We start from the raw sequence: 27,179 nt of genomic DNA on the forward strand, positions 1-27,179 counted from the left end.
TTCCACAAAAGAATTCTGATTTAACAATATCAAAGTAACAAAATCCCCAGTACATTTTAAAACTAATACATCCAATTTATAGCATGGCCTACTGTAATGGTTCTCGAAAAATTTAGTGTGTTAAACAATCCCCTGAGAACCATGCTTAGCTCTAGAATTTTTGTTCTGTAGATCCACGGAAATCTGCATTTTTATAGGTGGCCTGAGAACTATACCTAGATAGTATAAAACAAATCACTTTACTTCTAAAAAAGTAGAAATTTTAAAACAGCCAGCCACTTAATCTATTTAGTTCTCAGTTTCCTCAAGCATAAAATGAGAATGACCAATAAACACCTGAAAGCAAGTAGGAAAATGCCCAAGATGGTTGCTGCCACCACCTGTCCCTCTTTAGTGAGGTCAGAGTGTAGCTGTATTTCACCCCAACTTCATTCAGGGACTTTAAAATCTGCAGCTCGAATCCACAGACACTTGAGAGCAATTTAAACACAGGTACCACAAAATTTTATACCAGATAATTATTAAGGACACAGGCAACTTAGAAACTTATAGGTTTTCCCTTCAACTTTTTGTTTCTAACCTATTTTACATAGGATAGAAAATGAGGAAACACCATTTTACTTTAAAATCTAAAAAATTCTAAAATATTTCCACTTAATGTTATTATGAACATTTTGTTATCTTAACTACAGAATAACTTTTGTTAATAAATTTTAAAAATATGTTGCTTATAATAGGAAAGTTATGAACCTGTCTCTCTGAATTTTCTCTAAGTGTTTCAATTGTTTTCTCAAGCTGAGCTTTCTCCTTCATTAGATCCTTGCTTAAATTCTGACAATTCTGAAGACTTTGCTTTTCTTGAATAATCTCATTTTCAAGAATTTCAACCTGGAGGAAATGAAATCACAAAAACAATGTATCATTTAAATATTGCCCAACAGTGGGAACATGTAAAAACAAAAGCTAATCATTGAATAAAGGAAAAAATACAGTTTTAACACCCAAATGGTGATATTTAAGAATTTCAATGAAAATATCAAGTCATATTCCAAGCTAATTTTAGCAGCTATATAAAACACACAGACGTGACTATCTTTCTTATCCTCTGCATCTTTGAGGGCAAATTCTACTTCTAATCACAAACACAAATCTAACTGAATACATACACACATGCCATATGAAGAATGTACAAATCTTATTGAAAACTCTCTTGGCTTAAATAGATTTGTAAAGTAAAATTTTAATTATCATCAAGGAATTTCATTGCACAAAAAGGAAAAAATGAGAAATGGTGGTGAAAAGTTTAATGAGGAAACAAGAAGAGACCTGGATTAAAAAGAAGAGAGAAAAAGAAAACTACTAGAGAAAAAAGGTCTGAACAAAACTTGAGCAAATATTTATATTCTAGATTTAAATTTATTGTGAATTATACATTTCAAAGATACAATAAAGTAAGCTATTATTAAGTATGAAAAAGCAAATTCAACTTCGAAATATGCCAAACTATTGATTTCCCCATTATTATAAAACATTATTAAACCAGGTAATAAAAAAAAAAAAGAAGACTTAGGCATATAAAATATTCCACTTCAAGTTTAAATATTACTTAAATCCTTATATCAATAGTAAGGAAGTCTAAGAATGTTAATAGTCTTTCATAAAGCAAGTTGAATTTTTCTATTTTAACATCAGTGGAAGATAACCACACATGGAAATCAATCTTTCAGTAATATCTCAAAAGCATCAAGTCATAAACCTTATCTAATAATTCAATCAACATTAACTTACATGACCAGGAACCTTTAAGCTATTAACAACTAAATTGGTTGTCTCATTACTGACTGAAATATATGGATAGCAGATTATTTAATTAAATCGTTTGCTGTTTTACTCAATGAAATTCAAGTGAAACATTCAGTTTATAAAAGGCATATGATGAATTGGTGAAAACTCGCTAGAATCTCTAAGAATTTACTAATTAGACTTAAAAGCTAATTTAAAAATCAAATTATAATTGCCAGATCCAATTACACCGAAAACCAAAATAAAACTGTTCCAAGTTCTAAATGGCCATTCCTATTTTAACATTATATTTATTATGAAATGCTTAGTAAGTTTATTTGGTTAATGGATTAAAAATGATGCAAGAAGGTTTTAAAAGAGTAAAAATCTTGCAAGAAAATCAAGGAGTCTATTCACATTAAGGCAGTGGTTCTCAAGGCACGGCTCTAAAACAGCAGGTTAAGTATCACCTAGGAACTTTCAGAAATGAGATTTCTTAGCCCCCCCGCCCAGACCTACTAAATTAGAAACTCTGGGCATGGGGCTCAGCAATATGTATTTTAGCAAGTCTTGAAGGTGATTCTGATGCAATACCTGTTCAAAACTACTGGTCTAAAAATTAGGGAGATTTTACAACCGAGTCTAGAAACACAGAATCTATCAAAAGAAAAACTAGACATGGCTGACTATATATATAAATAAAAACTAATTCATAAGGACATATGTACAAAAATATTTTTTACAGTATTGTTTACAGTGACCAAGAACTGGAAACAAAAGTGAAAGCACATTTGGGGGAGTATATGTGATGGGAAGTGTTCATGATAAATACATCATGTATGTTTCTATATGATTTCTATTTATGTGTGTGTGTGTATGTGTATGTATGCAGAAAGATATGCAAAAATAAATTACCTGGACTAACTGCCCCACAATTGGAATACAGAATACCTCAGAGATATTATGCAAGTCTGGGTCCAGACCACCGCAATAAAGTGAGTATCACAATCAAACAAGTCACAAGAATTTTTGGGTTTCCCAGTGCATGTAAAAGCTATGTTTACATTACACTATAGTCTATTAAGTACGCAATAATGGCACTACACTTAAAAACATCAATTGCACACCTAATTAAAAATACTTTATTGCTAAAAAATGCTCTCATCTGAGCTTTCAACAGCTCAATCTTTTTGCTGGTGGAGGGTCCTGTCTCAGTGTTGATGTTTGCTGACCAGGGTGGTGGTTGCTGAAGGCTGGGCTGGCTATGGCAATTTCTTAAAATAAAACAATAAGGTTTGCTGCATCAATTGACTCTTCTTTTCATGAACAATCTCTATGTAGCATGGAATGCTGCTTAACGGCATTTTACCTACAGCAGAACTTCTTTCAAAACTATAGTCAATCTTCTCAAACCTGATTGCTGCTTTACAAACTAAATTTATATAATACTCTAAATCCTTCGTAGTCATTTCAACAATCCTCACATCATCTTCCCCAGGAGTAAAGTGCATTTCAAAAATCCTCTTTTTCACTCATCCATAAGAAAAAATTCCTCATTCATTAATTTTTTATCATGAGATTGCAGCAATTCAGTCACATCTTCAGGCTCCACTTCTAATTCTGATTCTCTGGCTGCTTCCATCAAATCTGCAGTTACTTTACTCCACTGGAATCTTGAACCCCTCCAAGTCGCCTCTGAGGGTTGGAATCAACATCTTCCAAACTCCTGTTAACGTTGGTATTTTGACATGTTCCCATGAATCACGAATGTTCCTAATTGCATCTAAATGGTGAATTCTTTCTAGAAGATTTTCAATTGACTTTGCCCAGATCCCTCAGAGGAATCACTATCTATGGTAGCTAGAAGCCTTACAAAAATGTATTTCCTAAAGAACAAGATTTGAAAGTTGAAATTACTCCTTGATCCATGGTGTGCAGAATGGATCTTGTGTTAGCGGACATGAAAACATTAATCTCACCATACATCTCCACCAGAGTTCTTGGGTGACCAGGTGTACTGTCAATGAGTGGAAATATTTTTGAAAGGAATCTTTTTTTTCCTGAGGAATAGGTCACAACAATGGGCTTAAAATATTCAGTTAACCATGCTGTAAACAGATGTTCAGTCATCCGGGCTTTGTTGTTTCATTAGTTTGGTCATCCAGACTTTGTTGTTTCATTAGTAAGGCACAAGAAGAGTAGATTTAGCATAATTCTTGAGGGCTCTATGATTTTCAGCATGGTAAATGAGCATGGGTTTCGACTTCAAGTCACCAGCTGTGTTAGCTCCTAAGAAGAGAGTCACTCTGTTCTTTGGAGCTTCAAACCTAGGTACAGATTTATCCTCTGTAGCTATGAAAGTCCTACATGGTATCTTCTTCCAAGAGAAGGCTGTTTCATCTACATTGAAAATCTATTGTTTAGTTTTGCACCATTCATTAATTATCGTAGCTAGATCTTCTGGATAACTTGCCACAGCTTCAACATTAGCACTTGCTGCCTCATCTTGCTCTGGACTAGACTTTGGTTTAAGGAAATATTGTGGCTGAGAAGTCTTCTATGCAGACCACTAAAACTTTCTCCATATCAGCAATAATGCTGTTTCACTTTCTTATCACTCATGCATTTAATGGAGTAGCACTTTTAATTCTCTTCAAGAACTTTTCCTTTGCATTCATATCTTGGCTCACTATTTGGTTACAAGAGGCCTAGCTTTCAGCTTATCTCAGCTTTCAACATGCCTTCCTCACTAAGCTTGATCATTTCTAGGTTTTGATTTAAAGTGAGACATGTGACCCTTCTTTTCACTTGAACACACAGAGGCCATTGTAGGGTGATTCACTGGCCTAATGTCAATATTGCTGTGTCTGAGGGAATAGGGAGGTTCAAGGAGAAGGAGAGAGACAGGAGAATCATCAATTGGTGGAGTCATCAAAACACACACACCATTTATCAATTAAGTTAACTGTCTTATATGGGTGTAGTCTGTGGCACCCCAAAAAATTTATAATAATAACATCAAAGATCATTGACCACAGATCACCATAACAAGTAACAATGTAAGAGCTTGAAATACTGTGAGAATTACCAAAATGTGACACAGAGACACGAAGTAAAGCAAATATTGTTAGAAAAATGGTGCTGATGGACTTGTTTGAAGCAGGGTTCCCACAAACCTTCAAGTTGTAAAAAATGCAATATCTGTGAAGTGCAATAAAGTGAAATGAAATAAAATAAAAAATGCTTATATTTATGTTCAATCAAGGTCTAATTAAAATTCAGATTTCATAATGTCTAAGTTGTGGTCTCTAAATACAATTTCTTACTAAAAGGAACAAGGGCATTTTAAAGAAATGGCTGTTTCCAGGTTTGAGGCAGAAAATGTTTAAGAGGAACCTAGAACACTTTGTCATGGCAGAAAGCAAAGAAGCTCTCCAGGAGTTCTAAGGTCATGTTAAAAGGATTCAGGAAGCAACTTAAAGAGTTGGGACAGTAAGAAATAAATACAGTGCATTGAAATGCTTCAAATATTTTTAAACCCATGAGTTCATAGTGATACTAAAACAAACAAACTCACTCATTAATTGTCTCAGGAGGATTTGAGAGAACCAATTCACTACTAGGAAACTGGTAAGTAAAGGTAAAGAATCAAACATTCCTCCTACTTTACCCCTAAGAGTTGTTTCTCAGAGTAACTAAGGTGATTGTTTTTTTTAAACCAATAGTTTTTAAAACAAAGTTTTTCCTATAGAAATACTCCAGCTATCAAATTAAGAAGGGATGATATAATAGCAGGATTTTTTAAACTCTGATTAAAGAAAGGATCTAAGCAAATGAATTTCCATGACAACTAACATCACAGAAAGAGAGACAACCAGACATGTGCCTCCTGATTGAAATATACTGCTTACGAGTATTCTTACTAAAAACTCAACTTGAACCTGATTAAGCCTACAGATAAAACAAGTCATACAGAGGACAAAGGAATTGCTAAGGACTCATTAAGCAAAATCCAGATTGTGGGAAAACTATTAGACAAACAAACTGTTTTCTTCAACACACCAACTGATCGAATGTGTTGCTCTTATTTGGATTCAAAATCGAACAAAATGTGAAAAAAAAATCGTAACAGATTTGGAGAAATTGAAATGCTGACCAAAAACTATTAATTTTTTAAGTGTGATAATATCACTGTTCTTTTTTTTTCAATTCCTTACTTTTTAAAGATTTATACTGAGATATTTACTGAGATATTCTGTAGTACCATGTCTACGGTTTACTTCAAAATCATCTAGTGTTTGTGGGGAGAGTAGGCAGAGGTAGAAATAAGGCTGACTATAAGTCAATAATTGTTGAAGTTGAATAAGTGTAAGTGTTTATTCACTTTACATTTATATATGTTTGAAATTTTCCATAAGTTAAAATAATATTAAAAACTAGCAAGTAAGTGTTCTACCTCAGTGCTATTCTTTTATACTCTTACATATATTTTTAACATTACATTAAACATTAATTTTTATTTACCCTTTTACTTAGTCTTTGATTTTCTTTTTCAATTTTCAGGATTTTGGAAGTGCTGCCCTCTGTAGAATCCATAGTACTCCGAAGCTCCTCTACAGTTTTTGTCAAACTCTGATTTTCCATCTCCAACTTCAATAACCTACTTGATGTCAATTCATTCACCTCATGGCCCAAGGATTTTTGTGGTGCTATAACAGAGAAAAATACATCATTGGTAAACCTATGTTTACTCTTCATTATTTAAAATATTTAGTGTAAATACATCACCTGATCCTTAACCTTATAAAAAAATTATGAAGTTATACAAGGTAGGCACTATGAAAAAAATAATGGAGAGATAAAATATAGGTAAATCTTAAATTTGTAATGTATCTATAAGCATTCTATTGAAAAAAATGTACAAAATTTAGACAGAAGCGACTAGAATTTCAGTTCAGTTATGAGAAGTTAACTACTTGACAATGCCCAAGCCACTTTAATCTCAATGAATCTTAGGTTACTTGAACAAAAGGAAGGGAAGTAAACAGAAGTACAGGAGGGTGTTTCTAGGTCTGTCTACTTTTGTGTATGTTTGAAATTCTCCATCATAAAAAGCAAAGACACACATACACACACACACAACATACATCCCCACAAGCGTGCATTCTTTGAAACATTAGGTAGAGTAAAATATTCCCTAGACTTTAAGTAAAGAAAGCCTCAATTCTTATTCCATGCTTTTGTTCTAGTCAGTACATTGCTACTCTTTTATTAAAAGCTGGTATACTAGATAGTCATTGACTTTTTAAATTCCATTAGCTGTCCAAGTCTTTTATAGTAAAACTCTATTTCATGATTTGAGGTCAAGCATTTCAGTCAAATAAGATTAGGCTACAAGACATGATATACCTTAGGAAAATTTTCAATACTATGTGCTATAAAGAAGCTTCAGGTCAAATTACAAAGAATTAAAAAGAATGCTTACAACACATTTTTAACATGGGAAATGTCTAGTTATAATCTTAACTGAAAAAAGGAAACATAATTGTATATACATATTTATCTGACGATACCTAAAATATCTGTGTATGTGTAGAAAAATTTTAGAAGCAAATTTTGTGAAATGTAAAAATGAGTCAAAAATTATTAGTCACTTTTATTTCTTCTTTATATTTTTCTACATTTTTTAAATTTTCTAGAAAGAAAATCCCTTGTATAGTTAAAAAAAAAAAAAAACCCTCAAAATACACCACACCGAAATGAATATTCTGGTCTATGATCCCAGCTGAGATCTACTGCAAAACAACTGTGACATGATGATGATGATGATGATGATGGTAAGAATAGTAAAAACCACTCAAATGTTTACCATTTACCAGGCACTATTCTAAGGAGCTTCATAAGTATTAACAAATCCAATCCACACAACCAACCTACAAGGTAGTACTTAATATCCTTGTCTCCACTTAACAGATGAGAAAACTCTTAATACTGTAATTTTAACTACTTTAATAGTAGAAAACATTCAAGTTTGAATTGTTTCCTTTGTAACACAACTCATGTGGAATACAATTAAAAAGGTCCCACAAATATTTTAACACAGCTCAGCAAGTTCAGTGACTGAATATCTTTATTTGTTATGTAGTCAATTTACATGGGGTCCCAGAATTTGGAGTTAGGTTCTCAAGTGTAAAATTAGGAAAAGACTAACAGTAATAAATACGATGAGTCATCTGAAGAAGTAATTATTCCATAAACACCAGACTATAAGCTCTTTCAGACCTTATGTTTACTTGACCACCATATCCTCAGGGCCTGGTATAATATTTTACACATGGTAGGTGCTTATATCTTCTGAAGGAAGAAAAATAGGTAGAATAATCTTAGTACCGGGTAACTGAGGAATTAGAGAACCATTCTAATTCAAATAAATGTGACCTGGGTATAATTTCAATAAAGTATATCAGTACTAGCAAACTCAAAGCTTCAACCCAAAAAAACACATTGTATGTATGTGCCCAGCTGTAATACAGTGGACAAGCTAATGTAGAGACTAGGGAAAAAGAGCCAAAAGTAAAAAACTGATCTGGGGTCTTTCATTACCTCCAGGGTACAACTGAGCTGGAGTTGTTGGTAAGTATAATCCTAATGGAGATTACATATATTGATAAAAGTAGTCGTGAAGATCCTTAACTCACTTTTTTCGGGCTACATATTCACTGAAGAATATTCCTAATACATTGACTTTCTATTTAGGTTTGCCTATACAGAAAGAACATAACAAGCTGACCTGATCATACAACTTTCTTGTTCTGTTTAGTAGACGACTATATTTTTCAAAATAAACTAATAAACTGGTATCCCAGTTTCTTGTGATAGTAACATAAAATAGTGCCTAAACAGCTGATTAAATCTGTTACTACATTCATAAAGTTGATTTGTAAGACATGCAAAGGACCAGACCCAGGAATGTGGAAATTAACATATTACTCTGTGAAATCCTATCTAGGGAGATGTTTGGCCTTCTGAGACATCTCCAGCCAGGGAAAATAAAGAACAGCAATAAAATATCCAGAAATGTAAGCATAAATACAACTTCATTTATTCATTCATCCATTTAAATAAAACTATTAATAATACCTTCAGAAAGTTCACTAGTTCTGGATATTTGTTCCAGCTCCCAGCCAAGATGTAATGATTCGTCCATACTTTGTTTCTGTGCCATTTCCAAAGTCATATTTTCTTCCATTAATTCTTCAATCTTTTTTCTATCCATATCACGTTCCTTTTTTATTGCCAGGGAGTAGGGAGAGAAAAGAAAGCCAAGAAACAGTACAATCTCAAGTAATATTTTATTACTTGTAACTTTCATTTAGCAGAAACTGAGTAATAAGATGATAAATTGTGAGTTCCTTAAAATTTTCACAGTTTAAAGTTAATAATCAGTTATAATTATTACTACTGGTCACTAAACTGATTCGGTGTCAGACATCCTTTTAAAATGATCTTTGGGGACACTGAAAACTGCTCCTCATAGTTATTATATTGTTTTAGTGATGTAACAAATGATCTGACCTAATGCTAAATTTTAGCAAATAGCTGTATTTCTGTATTTTAAAAGAAATGTTTACACAATAGTTTATTAGGTTTTCTGAAAAGTTGAAGTCAAAATTAATAAATACCGCTCCGTAACAAAAGCAGAAATTTTTACTTCTCCTGAATTTATATAAAATGGGAGGAATCTAATTTATTTAGCTATCTCTTCTCTGTTAAAGCCTTAAGGATACTAGCCATTCTTGTCACTAAAGGGAAATCAGATAACACCTTGCATTTTTTCTTAGAGGCTATATATATGATCTACCTTACAATACTTACCATTTCCATATCATGCAGTTTAGCCTTCAGCTGTAAATTCTCTTTTTCTAATTCATGTAATTTATCAGAACGAGCTCGAGTTCCTTCTAATTGGTCTTCCAACATGGTTTTTGTTTCTAGTAAAACTTGATTATCTTCTTTTAATTCCTATAAACATTTCAAGTAGGCTTTAATTATCATGAATATGTTAAGTTTTTTAATCCTCTGAAGCATAAAAATTCTTTATTGTGAAATAAAACAATAAGCTGTCTTTATCAACAGTTCTATGCAAGAGTAAAAGTACTGAGTAATAGAAATACAGTTGGTTTCATTTTATTCCCCCAAATTTAAGTTATTATGCATACAAAATGCTCAGTACTTACTGCCATAATTTCACATGAAGTTGTCAGGGTACACTTAAATTCCTTAGTCACAAAGATCGAAGGAACTAAGTAGTCTTCCAGACATTTAAGACACCAATCTCCATAGAATCAGGGCTTAATTTATTTACTGAAATAGATTCAAAGGTTTCTTTCTACTTGAAAGTGAAGGGTTTGGGGTTTTTGAGTAAAATACCAAGACTTGAACTAAGACTCACATAAATCATAAACCAATGCTTTAGCAGCAAATATTTTATATCAGTATTTTAAAATCCTTAACATATGTTTTGAAAATATGTTCACAAATCTACATTTCTAAGTTATATGGCTGCAGTTTATAAAGTCAAGAGAAAGCATATTAGAACAGTGGCATCCATGAGAATCCATTAATAGTGTCATGCATATGCTTATTTAAATAATTAACAAAAAATTAATATACATTTGTACTCTATTGGGCCTGTTTTCTGGAAACATTCAGGCTAAGTTCTAACTTTCTCTTGTAATATATTCACTTCTTGATTTTGCATACTCCTTCCTTCTTATCCCCATATTGAAACTGACCAAAATCTTTTCTGTCTACAGACAATGAAGAAATTAACTGAGAATGAAAAAAAAAATGGAAGAAGCAAAGATTTTCTAATTTTTGCTGTCAAACTCAACTTCATATAACACTGAACTGCAACCATTAAGTATGAAAAATTGCTTTTTTTCTAATTTGTTCATATGTATACAAAGAAAGAAAGATTTTGCCTTCATTGATCCTAATTTAGTATTCGGACTTGAGCAGCAATCAGAAATATGTTTTGCAGTTATTTCTAAGAACAAGTTTGACATTATTAGAGATATAGTTTATTTGGACAATAGGGGAAGGACTTCAAAAGTCTTCCCTATCTGCAATGCTAAATAAAGGAATGAAAGAAGAATTCCAAAGAATTCAACAAAATTAATTATGTCCAAAAATTCCTATTAACAGGTCTAAACAATATGCTGATCTAGCATAAAATAAACACTTGATGGTATTTACAGTTTGCTCAACATTTCAAGAGTTCTTTATATTTATTAAGTGAATTTTTAATACACTTTGAAAACTCGTAACACTATTAAAGAAAAAACTATGAATAGTATAAATTATGCAACATACCTCAACTCTTGCCTTATAAAATTCAATATCATGTAGCCTCTCTTTATATCTGCTGACTTCACTTTCAAGCTTATCAACTCTGATTGCCTTTTCCCGAAGTGCATCTAATTCATCTCGGTACATTCTTGCAGAACGAGCATCCGAAAGCAAATTCATGTTCTAAATATAAATACACATTGGAATTTTAAATATTATTTTCTAAATTCAAATGGATAATCCTTGGGTTGTACAATATGACGAATTTACTAAAAAAAATCAATGACTTGTGTACTTTAAAAGTGTGAATTTCATGGTATATAAATCACACCTTAAGTTGTTTTTTAAAAATGGGGATATAAAGCTTTTTTAAACCAAGAATAAGAAGTATTTTCAAAATACATGTTTCTATACAAATATACAAACTTATACACAAAATTTTATATAATGTTCTCTATTAGGAATATAAAAATATTCAGGATATTTAAAATAAGTAATCCCTCCTTAACATAACCATTTGCAATTATTTTAAGGTGAAAACTTAACTGTAATACAGGATAATAATACAGGTACAAGATAGTAAAAACACTGAAGAGGCAAACTATTACAAAAGTTGATCATTAGTTACTTTAGAGAAATAATGTTTCTATCCAGATATGTTACCAAAATCTAGCTGAGGTTTTTAAATACTTCCAAGTGAATGATTAGTTGCATATGATTAGTGCATATCTTAATGCCATTTGAGATAAATACTAAAATTCAGTCTTTAAAAAGCCCACTTGTAATCCTTTAAAACAGCAGTTATCAAAGTACGATCCAGGGACATCTGTGGGTCCCTGAAACCCTTCCAGGGAATTGATGAGGTCAAAACTATTTTCATAATAATAGTAGGACACTACTTGCTTTTTTCACTCCCATTCTCTCCTGAGGGAGTAGTGGAGTTTTCCAGAGGCTACATACATGGCATGTGATATCTTAATAGACTGAATGCAGAAGCAGATATGAAAATCTGGTAGTCTTCAATTAAGCTAGGCATTAAATAAAGAGATTTGCAAAAAAGTAAAAGACTACCCTTCTAATTTTTTTTGCTTCGGAAAATAATGGTTATTTAGTTTCTATATAACTTTTATGTTAACATGTAATGGGTTAAGTATTTTAAATGAATTAGTATTTTTAAAATTCTTAGTCTTTATTTCAAATATAGTAAATTCCAGTAAAGAGAATCCACATTCAACAATTCTCATTAATTTTTAAGAGCAGAAAAGGGTCTTGAGACCAAAAAGACTGAGAATCACTATTTTAGATAAAACACACATACAAAAAACTCTGCTACCAAGAAGCGGGATAGCAGTCACAGCATATCTAGAACTAAAAATTATGATTCCCAGTCTCATGTATCTAGAAAGGTCCCAGTTTATGATCCCACAAGTGAAGTGTTACCTGAATTTAAAATGGCAGGTTAGAGGAAGTAAGGAGAAAGAATAATTGTCCAGCCTTGCCCCAGTCCTTACCATTTATGGGTTAAGAAGACCTCTTGTAATACCTCCAATTGAAAATGAAATATTAGAGAGTAAAATTAAAAGAAGTGAATTCTTAAACAATCTTGGTTCAAGATGAAAAAACACTAAGCTGTAGTAAAATAAAAATGTTTTAAAAAGTAAAATTTGTTTATCATATTTAATGAGTGAAAAATTAATATAAATTAACATAAATATATAAATTAGCATAAAGCACCATCAGAGAGTAAAGACCCAGAAAGATACACATAAACAGCACAGTTCAGCAACAGAGGTATTCCAGCTTCCAAACCCACAAAAACCAATACATAAAAAAGAGAAACTTGGAACTGCCCCAGTCCTAAGAGGCTCCTTGGGATCTTAGCAAAGTCTGAGTAGCACTCACAGAGAAAAAGGAAAACTCTATAAAGATCCTAATTGTCCAGTTTTGGCTCTGGCATTTTTGAAGACAGGAATACTGAAAAAGTCATTGGATCTCATTAAGACTCAGTAAACTTATAAAGCAGGAAAGTAAATGTTATAAAGAGAAAAAATCAATTTCAAATTACTTAGTGATCCTTTATAATGAAAGTTCCAGGTACAAACCTCTTGTTGCAGCCTTTTTAATTCTATTTCCATTTGCTCAAGTTCTTGTTTACAGTCCAACAACTGTTCAGTCTTTTCCTCCCTTAAAAGCAAAAAATATTTATTAAATAATAAACTGAGTGCTTTCAAAAACTATGATCATCATCTGCATTAATACAAATGTATTATCATGACTAAATACCTAGTTTAACACAGTGTTAGCCATAACCCCAACTGAGGGAAATAGACAAAGAAACTGGTATTAGGAATTTATATGACTGAATGTCAACAGACTCTAAAGTTCTCTAAAGGCTAATAACCTTCAATGACTAACATCCTCCTAGTCATAAGGCAGTTTCTCTTCATCTTTCCTGCCATCCCCCAATTCCCACTCTCTTCTCTCTCTCTCTCTCCCTTTCTACCTTTCTGCATAGTCAAAGACTATTGCTGGAAGGGTTTTTATGCAAGGCAATAATACTGTCTGGGTCTGAGACTTATAATGGTCTCCAAACTATTTTCAACATTTACAAGGACCTAAAGGAAATGATAAATTGCCACACAGATATCTAAAATCTTTATCTCTCTATTGGTTTTGTCCCTGTAGTCTAGACATCTTTGTATTTCTCCTATACACACTTTTTTCTTTTTATACTATTTTACTACTAACTCCCACTTTCTATCTCCTTTTCAGAGCCAAACTCCTCAAAGCAAGTCTCCACTCACTATCTACTTTTCCATCTTCCATTCTTTAATAATAAAAGATAAATGTTCATTGTTTAAAGCAATCTGTTTGTAACATCTCATACCCGCTTACATCATCACTAGATGTGAACCTAAAGGATGTTCAACATCACTAATCATCAAGGAAATGCAAATTAAAACCACAATGAGATATTACCTCACACCTATCAGAATGACTATCATCAAAAAGAACACAAGTAACAAATGTTGGCAAGGATGTGAATTAAAGAGATGTATGCTGTTGGAGGGAATGTAAATTGGTGCAGCCACCGTGGCAAACAGTATGGAGGTTCCTCAAAAAACTAAAAATAGAACTACTATATGACCTAACAATTCCATTTCCGGGTATACATCTGAAAAATACAAAAATACTAATTCAAAAAGATACACACACCCCAAAGTTCACAACACCATAATTTACAATGGCCAAGATATGGAAGCAACCTAAGCGTCCATCAACAGATAATAGATAAAGATATGGTGTGTATATATATACACACACACACATACATATATATGTATATATACACACACACACACACACACATACATATATAGTATAAACAAGCACAGGGAACTATATTCAATATCCTACAGTAACCTATAATGATAAAGAATATGAAAACGAATATATGTATGTATATGTATGACTGAAGCATTATGCTGTACACCAAAAATTGACACCACATTGTAAACTGACTATACTTCAATTAAAAAAAATACAACAAACTAGTGAATGTAACAAAAAAGAAAAAAGCAGACTCACAAACTAGTGGTTACCAGCAGGAAGAGGGAATGGGGGAGGGGCAATATAGAAGGAAGAGAGTAAGAGGTACACACTATTAAGTATAAAATAAGCCAGAAGGATATATTATAAAACATGGGGAATAAAGCCAATATTTCATAATAACTATAAATGGAATATAACCTTTAAAAATTGTGAATCACTATACTGTACACCTATAACTTATAATACTGTATAGCAACTATACTTCAATAAAAAATTTTAAAAGAAAAAAGAAAAGCTATTACTTTTTGTGATTTTAAGATATTTGTACAATTATTTCTTTATAGACTGTAACTGACTGTAGTTCCAAAAAAAATTTTTTAAACTTTAACAAAAAAGTTAGTTTCTGGAATTTGGATGCTAAACATCCAATAATAAAATAAATTCTAAAAATAGCAAAAAAAACCCCTATTTTTATTGTGGTAATATACACAACATAAAATTGCAATTTTAACCACTTTAAGTGTACAGTTCAGTGACATTAATTGCATTTAAAGTGTTGTTAAACTATCACTACTACCTACTCCCAAAATTTTTTCATCACCTCAAACAGAAATTCTGCACTCATTAAGCAAGAACTCTCCAATCTACTTTCAATTTCTGAATTTGCCTATTAAAGATATTTCATTTAAGTAGAATCATACAATATTTGTCCTTCATATCTGGCTTATGTCACTTGGCAAATTGTTTCCATGGCTCATCCACGTTGAAGCAGGTATGAGAATTTCATCTTTTTATGGCTGAATAATATTCCATTGTTTGCCTACAGCACATTTTGTTTAGTTGTCCATCTGTTCATGAACATTTGAGTTGTTTCCATCTTTTGGCTACTAGGAATAATGCTGCAATGAACACTGGCATACCAGTATCTGTTTGAGTTCTTGTGTTCAATTTTGGTGGGATATACCTATGAGTGGAACTGTTAGGTCATATAAATTCTATGTTCAACTTTATGAGAAATATTCTAATACTTCTAATTTTATTTTTTTTCTGGATGTCTACATATTTAACATTTTTTATATAAGGAGAGCAATCATTTCTGTGCAAAGCTCCTCCCCAACTAGGGAAGACTCATCTATATTTCTTTTGGGTTCTTTCATCATTATTTTGTTTTTTACATTTAGCTCTTTAGTCCATCTGAAATTCACTTTGAAGTATGCAAAGCATGAATTTAAACACTGGAATTTCTAAAAGAGTTATCCAGGAGTTCAAGACCTACTAATAAAATAATTCCTTTTTGCACCCATTTGACCATTCTATCTACAGCAATGAGGCTTCCATTCATACGTCTCCACTGACACTGTTTTTCAGAGTCAATTGCCTTCATACTGCTGGGTTATTTTCAGATCTTTGAGGAATTTAACACAGTTCATGCCATTCTTCTTCTTAACATTCTCTCTTCTTCGGCTTATATGACTCCACACACTTAGGTTTTTCTACTTCTCTATATAGTACTTCTCTGACTCTTCTGCTGACTTCATGTTTTGTCTCTGTCTTTCAGCTAACAATGATCAAGTTCTCATTACCTGTGCCAGGCACTTTTGCTAAGCACTTCACACTTTGCCAAACATCCTCACGAGAGCTATCTCAAGAAGTAGTAGCCAGTGACAGCAGCTTACATTTATTGAGCGTTTATGTACTACACACTATTTACTTACATATTTACCTCATATAACAACCCTACAGTTGACACAATTATTATTCTTACTTAGGCTAGAAGCTAAGCAGCCTTAGAGAGCTTAAGTAACTTGGCCACAGTCAGTTAGGAAGTGTTGAGCCAGGATTCACAGGCAGAATGCCTCTAAAGTTCATGCACTGGATCATATGCCGTATCTCTCTAGAGTACATATTACTAGAAGTCTCATTTTTTGTATGAAGAAACTGAGTAACATGGGTAATAAATGGTGAAGTCTTCCCTTAACCACTAAAACACATTCTTTAATGTTTGTGTTCAAATTACATCTTTCTCATTCTTCATGTTCTTCCTAGGCAGTCTCAGCCACTCCAAAGGTTTCCACTACTATTTACATCTGCATATTATTCTGAGTGAGTATGCTAATGATCCTAAATCTCTATTCTGCATTGTGGACCAGACAGCCAATCATCTAACTGATTATCTCCATAGAGATAATGGCACCTCAAACTAAAATATGTCAAAAACTAAACTTGTCTTTTACCTTAATATTATTCCTCTCTCATGTTCCCTGTCTCAATGAATGGCATCACCATCCAAATGGACACTGCTAGGTGGAGGGTATAGCTCAGTGCTAGAATTTGTGCCTAGGATGCACAAGGTCCTGGGTTCAATCACCAGTACATCCAATAAAATAAATAAACCTAATAACCTCCCTGCCAGAAAAAAAGAATAAAATAAATAAATATACAAAGTAATTTAAAAAAAAGAATGCTTATAATTCAGTTTTTGGGAGGAGGGTATAGCTCAAGTGGTAGAGCGCATCCTTAGCATGAACAAGGTTCTGGGTTCAATCCCTGGTACCTCCTCTAAAAAATAAATAAGTGAACATAATTACCCCCCCCCCTCCAAAAGAAACCAAACAAAGAGAAAATTTTAAAAAAACGGACACTGCTTATAGGAAACTAGGAATTATATCCAAGACCCTGCCTTCTCCCTTAACTCCTCTCCAACCTCATTGTTAAAACCTTAGATCAGGCCCACATCACTTCTTGACTGGACTGTCCTTTAATCTACCTTCATACTATCACCAGAATTTATTCTTCCAATTTGAATATTCACTGTGAGTCAGCTACAAGGCTAGTATCTCTTTATTAAAACATAAATCTGATTGTGCTATACTCTCTTATGCAAAAAATCTTAATTGGTCCCCACTGTTTACTGTCCAAACCTGAGTACTGCATACATTACATTCTACTTATCAACTCCATCATTTTCAACTTCATTTCGTGCCATGTCCCTCTTTATATCTTATTGTTGCAGTTTCTTCTGCTTATAATACCCATTTGAGCCTTTCAACCTAGTTAATGCCTAACATCAGGTAAAATGTTACTATCGCTATGAAATCTTCCTAACACCACTCCCTTTTCTCTCCCAAGTTAAAAATGACCTAAACTCATTTGAGGCTATATAGACTTCTAATATACCTCTAGTTTCATGTTCTTTCACTCATTTATTTAAAAGTTTATCTCACAACTCAATTTAAAAATGGGCAAAGGATCTGAATAAACATTTCTCCAAAGAAGATATACAAATGGCCAATAGCAGTGCAAAGATGCTCAACATTAATAGTCATTAGGGAAATGCAAGTCAAAATCACAATGAAATAACACTTCACACCTGCTATGTTGGCTATAATCAAAAAGGTATATAATAACAGATATTGGTGAGGATACAGAGAAACTGGAGCCCTCATACATTGCTGGTGGGAATGTAAAATGGTGCAGTCAAATAATTTGACAGTTCTTCAAAAGGATAAACATAAAACTACCACATGACCCAGCATTTCCACTCCTCTGTATATACTCAAGAGAAATGAAAACATACGTCCTCACAAAAATGTACACATAAATGTTTGTAAGAGCATTATTCATAATAGCCAAGAAGTAGACACAATCCAAATGTCCATCAACTCATAAATGGACAACCAAATTGTGGTATATCCATAAAAGAACATTATTGAACCATAAAAATAAAGTAATGACATATGCTACAATGTGGATGAACCTTGACAACAATATACTAAGTGAAAGAAGCCAGTCACAAAAGGCTACGTAATGTATGATTCCTTTATATGAAATGTTCAAAATAGTCAAATCCATGGAAACAGAAAGTGTATTAGTGGTTTCAGGAAGCAAAGGGCAAAGGAGGATAAGACTGACTGTTAATGGACATGGAGTTTCCTTCTGAGGTGGTGAAAATGTCTTCGAATTAGAGAGCATGGGATAGTTGCAAAACTCTAGGAATATACTAAGAATCACTGAATTATATACTTTAAAAGAATGAATTTTCCAATATATGAATTATATCTCAATAAAGCTGTTTTTCTAAAAGAATAATTTGTATGAGAGGAAAAATTCTTTGAAAACATGGCATCCATGGAGAAAGAATTATTAAAGGAAGTCTTCAATAGCGTTAATTACTGCATAAAAGTAAAATTTATAAGGAATTACATCTTCCACCCAAATTGTAAATTATACTTTTACCCTGTAAGTTAATAAATCAAAAGCAATTAGCTGAACACTGGAATTTGACACAACATTGTAAAATGATTATAAATCAATAAAAAATGTTAAAAAAAAGACAGAAAAAAAAATCAAAAGCAATTATATTATAATGCACTACCCACAAGTAAGTATGCTATTAGGTAATTTGCATGTTCTTATGAAAATTATTTATTTCCATTAGGTATAAGACAACCTGAACTATTTTTATCCACCGTGAGTCCATACTTAATCACTTTAGTAAATATTTGTCCCAACAAAAACACTTAAAACAAATGTTAATAGAAAAAATGCATGAAGGAACATATTTTCAAAGGACAGCAAAGATATTACAGAGCATCTGATGAAATGCTAGTTACTGGGAATACTTGCTATATCTGGCATAATTACTTTATTCATTAAAAATATTCATTTACATTTTCCAATCAGCACATGAGACCAAATTTTACCAATCTCTCTAAATTGTTTAGAATTTTAATAACACTCTATGGCCACGTAATTTTACTTAAAAATCAAATTCTAATATAGTGCAAAATGTTAAATGAATTCACAGCCATCACTACAGTTCTAATTACATGCTTTATCTAAAGACTGGGGAAGATTATGCTAAATTACATGGAACGAACTAGTGTTCACTGTTTAGGCTATCCATTAACTGCCAGTCAAACTAATAACAGCAATCTCTCCCCTAATTTTCGTGGTGCAGCTGTTTATAGAATATCCTGGGCGTGTTCCCACCAATAGATACATAATAATGCAGACATCCACAATGAAAGCTGTTTTTTTGTTTTCAGATTTTCCTATAGACTGTACATTTTTTTCTACCTTGCACATTCAACCCCTTCCTTAAAGTAACTGCTTTAAATAATCAGTAAATAAACTTAATTGCTGTATTGTGGCTTTAAGTTTAAAATCTACATTCTGAAACCCAAATTCCCAGGAAAACAAACCAAAAAAAAAAAAAAAAAAAGGAAAAGAAAAAAGCCTAAAACACAACTTCTTTGTTCTTTTAAAAGTGCAAAATAAAAAAATCTCCAGCAGAGACTGGTCATTTCTTTATGTGTGATTTACCAGGAAATGCCTATGTGAGATTTATACTGACTTTCTAATAATGATCTTTCAAACTTAAATAAATATAATTTCATCAGCACTAACCAATCTGAATATTTACCATTTCTAAGCACATGACTCAGGCATTTCAATTACTCAATGCAGAAGATACACAAAATTATTTTTTTGTAATAATCTATGTCAACAATTCAGGTTTTTCTAACATTAATTTTAAAAGAGCTTAATGTATTGATCTGTATCAGCAGTTGCCAGTATTTTAGATTTCAAGGAATGTGAAAATTAAAAAATTAATGAGATTTTTATTTGCCAAGGAATAAAAGGCCATTTTAACACTAGAAAAATAGGAAGCACATAAATACAGAATAAAGGGCACCCTTTAAATTGATAAGACTTAGCATTAGGAAAACCTTATGCTAGTCTCCTTATTTTTCTCATTTTGACAAATACTAGTGAAAACTTCGATACAGCTGAGCAATTGGGAACCACTGATCTACAGTGTACAAACCTAAGAACATTGTTTAGGTCACCTCTGCAACCACATAAATTCAGTAAGCCTTGAAAATCAGCAACTTACAATTCCTGTCTCAGCCTTCTTATCTTCGCCTTAGCATCTGCCAGTTCCACTGACAGATGCTGTCGACTTTCTGTTCGCTTCATGCCTGGAGAACCACAAGGTGACTGCGCAGATGAAGAGGCATGGGGTAGGAAATGAAGACCATCCCGTTCTTCAGAGAGTTCTATAATAGTCTAAGGAAATAAAGAAACACAGAATCACTTTTAGTATTTTACATATCAGAGAACTAAACACATCAACACTAGTCACTAAGTCTCAGTATTGTACTACAATATCAAAAATAATTCACTGATTAAAATATCTGTCATATTTAGCTGTTATTTCTTAAAGTTCCAGTACATGGATAATCTATTCAGTAGACAATATGAGAAAAAGACTTAATACCTTTCCTTCTTCTTAGTTTTTTAACAAAAGAAGCAAATTGTGGTAAAATAAGTAGAAGAGATAGCAACTGATGGAAAAGTACCAAAGACTTGTTGACCGAGTAGAGAAACTAACTCAAGAGTGATATGTCTATAATTGTGCTATTCAACATAGTAGCCAGTAGCATAAGTGGCTAATTAAAAATTTTTAAAGTTAAAAATACAGTTCCTTAGTCACATAAGCCACATTTCAACAGCACAACAGTCACACGTAGCCACTGGTTACTGTACTCGATGGTGGAGAAATACAGTCTTGCCATTGACGCAGAACTGGACAATTCTCTAGAATTGTAAATAGAAACCTCAGAGGGACCTAAAAGAACATCAGAGGTTTAGTTCAGTCTCTTAATTCTATAGGTAAGGTAACTGAGGCACAGAGACTGATTTGTCTATGATCTCACAACTAGCTTGTAGCAACACCAAGGTTACAGACCAGTCTCTTGACTCCACATCCTATGCTCTTTCTTACAAATCTAGTTCTAATCTGCTTCCCATCAACGCTTCCTTTATTCGTTACTCTAGAGACACTCCTTGGGATACAAATCTTCTACTTATCCTAAATCTGAACTTTAAGGGCTATTTAATCTACATGTAACTCACTTAATAATATTCCTCTATTCCCCTAATATTCCTTTTATTGGAAAATTCTCTTATTCTGAACCAGTCTCTCAGCCTTTCTTTCAAACTTTCCAGGCAATCAGAAATTCTCCTTGGTAGCAATTTTGTCTGTGCTTCTACTCCAGAAAGAATGGGTGGGGTTACTTACCACCTTGAGACCATGAAATCATCATGCTCACTTTGTTTCTCATCACTAAGTCTTATAACCACCTCAATGAATCATTAATTTTCCTCTTCTTTTTTTTTTTTAAACCATCCATCAGAATTCATTTCTTAGAATACATTTCAGTACCTGAATCAAGGTCTGTTCAACTACTGCTTTCACAGATTCCAGTATGCCTCCTGATAAACCACAGAACATGACTTCCCAGTTCCTTTTCTCTCTCTAACCCCACATCCACTCCCTACTCAATACAGACAGGTTTCTCCAGTGAAGGAACCATTCCTCTCTTGTGGCATGCCTCCTTTACTGCAGCATTATGTTCATGTCACCATTCCTATTCCTGAACCTTTAATCACTCAACTCCCCTTTTTTTCTTGGCTATTCTAGAATTCCTACTCAGTCTGGAACTACAATTAGGCCATTAAATGTCATCCTTACTTTCTAATTTAACACTACCATGCCATTCTTTGACTATGGCTCACTCTTAAGGAAAAAAAAAAAAAAAAAAGAAAAGGGAACTAATGTTTATAGAACTCCTGGCTAGAAGATTTTCCAAGACCTCATCCAATACTTAACTGGCAATAGAGGCATTACATCTATTTTAGACATAAGGAAACTTCAGTTGCATATAGATTAAATAGCTTAACCAAAGTCACACATTTAATGGTAGGTATAATAAGAATTCAAAATCAAGTTTGACTCAAACATTATGTCATTTTCCTTACCTACCATCAGTTTTTTAAATTCCTGCTCCAAGGTGATAAAGAACTCTAAAAAACAAAACAAAACAAAACACAGCCCTACTACGGATCTTGCCATCCATTTTCAGTTATGCTCTTTGCAATGCCCATCAGTCCTTTTATTGAAAATCTTGATGATTTCCTGGCAAAATTTTCCCACAATGGCTGTTGTAAATATATTCCCTTCTCTCTAGATAAGCCCTCAAATTCAAATTGCTATCACTTCCAACAAATGACTTCTCCTACAACTTGTCAAAGAAACAAAACCACCTGCAATAAACCCTTCCATTTTTATGCATTTCTTGTTTCCAACACACATTCCTTACTTCTACAACATTTTCAGTTTCTCTCTTCCTATTGGCTTTTTCTCCTTGTTCTTCAGAGACATACAAGTTTCTTGTATGTAGGGGGGGAAAAAATCACATTTTCCTCTTACTACCCTTCTATTTCTCTTCCAGTGCTACTTTTTGAAGGGTACTTTGCTCACTGATATTACTTCGTCTTATCCACCTTCCCAGTATGTCCAGCCTAACTTCCCTGTCTCTGTGAATAGTGTTACTAATCTCCATAGTAGTCCAAGTCCAAACTTCATGGAGTCAACTTTTACTTGTTTATTTTCTTACTGTCTCAATTATCTTTAAACTTGCTTTCCAACATCTCCTGACTTTAACAATAGTACCTGCAGACAGAATTTACTAAATATTTGTTTCATGCACAAACTAGAACTTAATTATATGCTACCTTATGTTTTTCACTTACAATGTGTTTTCTTAAAAAAAACAAACACAATCTTTTCATGCCTCTTTTGTATCCCTGAACTTATCCACCATAGTAGTGAACACAAAAAGAGCTACTCAAAATATTTAACTGAATGATTCACAAAAAGGAAAACTGAAGAGAAGTACTAAAGATACATCTTATATTTGGATTTATCTGATGTAGAAATTAAAATATCAAGAGCTTCAAGATGCCCAAAATAGAGCACAAAAGAACTAAAGGCTGCAAAATATTCTTTAAAGAAAGGAAGGAAAGAAACCTGGAATTAAGAATTAAAGAGTATCCAGTGGTACACTAAAGATTATGTAGACATTTTGACTTTAATAGTGGTAGTTACTTCAGCTCAAGAACTCCAAACATTTTCAAAAAAATCTGACAGGAAATGGTATTAAGCATAACTTTAATTTCTTAAGCCTTCTCTGATCCTTCCAATCCTAGACATTCCACTAACAATTGTAAGTAATATCTTCCTTCTTTAAATTCCTATAGTATTTAGATATATGTCTCTCTTTTGGTACTTGTCACTTTAAAAATTTTATTATGGTTAGTTTATTAAAATGAAGTTATTTTAACCCTATTAGATTATAACAATCTTTGGTTCTTTTCCGAAAGTCTGTCAGTTTTTTGCTCTCAAGCACTCTAGCAAAAGATCTTGCTAAAAGCATGCATTTATTAACATACATTGAAGAATAAACACATAAAGATATGATAATACTGGATAAAGAAGATGTGGTATATTTATACAATGGAATACTATTCAGCCATAAAAACGACAACATAACGCCATTTGCAGCAACATGGATGTCCCTGGAGAATGTCATTCTAAGAGAAGTAAGCCAGAAAGAGAAAGAAAAATGCCACATGAGATCGCTCATATGTGGAATATAAATAAATAAATAAATTAATTAAAAAAAAAAAAAAACAGAAACAGACTCATAGACACAGCATACAAACTTGTGATTGCCGAGTGGGAGGGGAGTGGGAAGGGATAGACTGGGAGTTCAAAATCTGTAGATACTGACAGGCATATGTAGAATAGATAAACAAGATTGTACTGTATAGAACAGGGAAATATATACAAGATCTTGTGATAGCTCACAGGGGAAAAAATGTGACAATGAAAATATGTATGTTCATGTATAACTGAAAAATTGTGCTCTACACTGGAATTTGACACAACATTGTAAAATGACAATAACTCAATAAAAAAATGTTTAAAAAAAAGATATAATGCTAAAAAAAACTTCTGGTGACTTAATGATTCCACTTACATAAGCCATCTTTAAGGAAAATAATCAGAGATGTACTCAGCACAATCATAGATTTAGGCAAAGGTATTATAATGATTAGGAACATAAGTGTTGGAGTTAGACTGGGCAAGTTACTAACTTTTCTGAGCTTGAGAATCTTCATCTATACAATAGGCTTATCGCGCAGACTTACTAAGACAGTATATGTTGAACTTACAACACAAAGCTTGGCATAAAGAGTGACACTAAATATTTGGTTTTTAGTAAAATGAGAGGACTGAAGAGATTCTTGAGCTCCACAGCATTACAAATAAATGAAGAGTAATTAAAAACAGGGTTACCAAATTATACTTTTCAGATCGACATGAAACAATTATGACAAAAGATCAATCAAAACAGAAGAAAGGGCTCTCTGTTCTAACAAGGGGGAGCATCCCCTGTGGGCAGTGTGTGGCTGCCCATTTCTGACTGAAAAGCAATGTCCTGCCCTTGCCATGCCAGCAAATGGAGGGTTTAAGTGCTTCAGTTGCCTCCTTTAACTCCAGTGAGAGTATGATTGCTCGCCTGGATACACACTGAAATGGGAGAGACAAGAAGGCCCGGAGCAGCCAACCAGCCTGTGTTAATTGGAACTTTCTAGAATCAAGTGCCCGAGTAAGAATACATTTCTAAACCCCATAAGCTGACAGTCCTCAGTGTCCTGGGAGATGCCTGAATGAAGAGACACAGGAAACAACATTCTAACTGATGTTATTCTAAAAGGCCTCCCCCTAAGACTTGAATTTCCCTGAAGGAGACCACAAGATATAGTACACAGTCTGTGACAGAGCTGAGAACAAGGGAATTTGTACATTTCAAGTTAAAGAAAGAGTCAGATGCTGTGACAAAACTCACTGCCCGAGAGAACAGGTCCATGAGCAGTCCCAGCAGCAACAGTTACAGAGCCACCTCCTGCATCGGTGGCCACAAGCTACAGGGTATCCCTCCCTGAATCTGTCGATCCAGTCTGGCTTGGTCTGGCCAGGAGCCCACCTGTGCATCCATGAATGTCAATGAGGGCATCAGAACAGCAGTTCTACGACTTCCAGATCAGTTTTATGAGAAAAGGAAACTCCTCATTGGGTCCACATCCACAGCCAGAAACTTCCTCTACTGGTTGCAGCTGGGAATGCTATAGCAAGCACAGCACGGCCTGGATCTTCAACACATCATCATGGGGGACTGGGAGGCATGTTCTGGACCCTCACTGGCAGGACAGGAACAAAAATTATGCCTCCAGCACTAGCTCTGCAGCCCAGGCTATTGCTGCAAATCCCGTATTATTCCTTCAGCATGGTGCTAGTGGATAAACACAACACGGACAAGGAGCACTATGTCTCCTGTGACACCTGTGGCCTTCTTCAACTTGACTGAAACTCTCCCCTTGAGAAAAGCAGATAAGGTCCTGCAAGTTGAAATGGGCCCAACCTGTAACACCTGATGTGATGGTTCCTCTCTCCACTTTTCTTTCTACACAGTGCTATGCCATAAAAATACCTTTAATATACAGATTTTTACTTATAACTTTTAAAGTCTATTTTATTATAAGCTTTCTCTGCACTTAAAAATTAGCACCATGCTTTTTGTACTTTGGAGCATTCCAAAAAATATGAATGTGGTATTTACTCCTAATTCTCTTTACACCATCATGGCAGGTTAATTCTGTAGAGAAATTAGAAACCACAACCATAAACATTGCTATTTACTGTGATGTATAACTTTCTTCTGTTTTACTTTTTACATAAAAATTGTAATTAATAAAATATTTTGGAGGATAAAAGCAGAAAAAATACAAAAGGAAAATCTTAAGAACTTGTTTCAATCCAACTGAATGATACAGAATTATTATATTTACATTTTTCACAATCATTAAAAATTATCTTTTCTAATTAGTCCACTGGTGACCCAAACTGAAAGTTTTTCCCCCAGAGAAGTGGTTTAAACCAGCTAGAAACTTGTTTTCCAAATACCTGGGACAGGAGAGTGTGACCACTTTTTTCCCCTTGTTAGAAAAACAAATTCAAGTAAAATGCTTAATCAGGTAGGATAATAGATTTTAAAAGGTTTTTCAAACAACCACTCTATACAGTATTTCATATTCCTTTTTAGTTTTGACACAGATCATGTAGCGACAAGTATTTTGTTCATATTTCTCCAAAATAATGTCCTCCTTCACTCCATATTAATCACTTCAGGTAAGTGAGATAAAAAATTTATGCATAACCATCAGTCAAATGAAACCAAAGCATAGATTTTTAGAAGCAATTCCTCAGAAGCTGGAGGACACTTTATCAAAATACCTTTAATATCTTGAAATGTAAACAGAGAAATGTTATAGGAAATAGATATAACAATAAAAAGACACTAATGTAAAAAGATACAGCATACAGTTCAAAACTCAGATTGAAAGTGAAGTGACTGAAATATTGGGATATGTTGGATATATACTAGAAATTCACTGAGCTCTTCCTTTGTTCTTAGATTTTTTAAAAATTTAGTTATTGCTCTAAAACACTTTATTTCCTATATTTTCTTCTCTTTTAATGCCTGAATAAAAACTGAAAATTCCCATCAGAAATGAATAGT

The 27,179-nt window shown here is 33.3% G+C and overlaps 1 protein-coding gene and 1 pseudogene across 10 annotated transcripts in view; one reads left to right on the plus strand and one right to left on the minus strand.

Moving 5' to 3' along the window:
- CCDC88A (coiled-coil domain containing 88A) overlaps positions 1-27,179 on the minus strand; it is a 104,968-nt gene that overhangs the window by 42,379 nt on the left and 35,410 nt on the right. For all 10 annotated transcript variants that reach the window (XM_006174455.3, XM_032497574.1, XM_006174456.3 and 7 more), the window contains 7 exons: positions 20,585-20,757; positions 13,236-13,317; positions 11,158-11,316; positions 9,658-9,804; positions 8,923-9,067; positions 6,307-6,491; positions 751-888 (listed from right to left, as the gene is read on the minus strand). In XM_006174455.3, coding sequence (XP_006174517.2) covers positions 751-888; positions 6,307-6,491; positions 8,923-9,067; positions 9,658-9,804; positions 11,158-11,316; positions 13,236-13,317; positions 20,585-20,757 — 1,029 coding nt within the window. The remainder of the gene's footprint in view (positions 1-750; positions 889-6,306; positions 6,492-8,922; positions 9,068-9,657; positions 9,805-11,157; positions 11,317-13,235; positions 13,318-20,584; positions 20,758-27,179) is intronic.
- On the plus strand, positions 24,010-26,270 carry LOC102507200 (annotated as a pseudogene).

The sequence above is a fragment of the Camelus ferus genome, chromosome 15 (genome assembly GCF_009834535.1).
Source record: "Camelus ferus isolate YT-003-E chromosome 15, BCGSAC_Cfer_1.0, whole genome shotgun sequence".
Classification (NCBI taxonomy): domain Eukaryota; kingdom Metazoa; phylum Chordata; class Mammalia; order Artiodactyla; family Camelidae; genus Camelus; species Camelus ferus.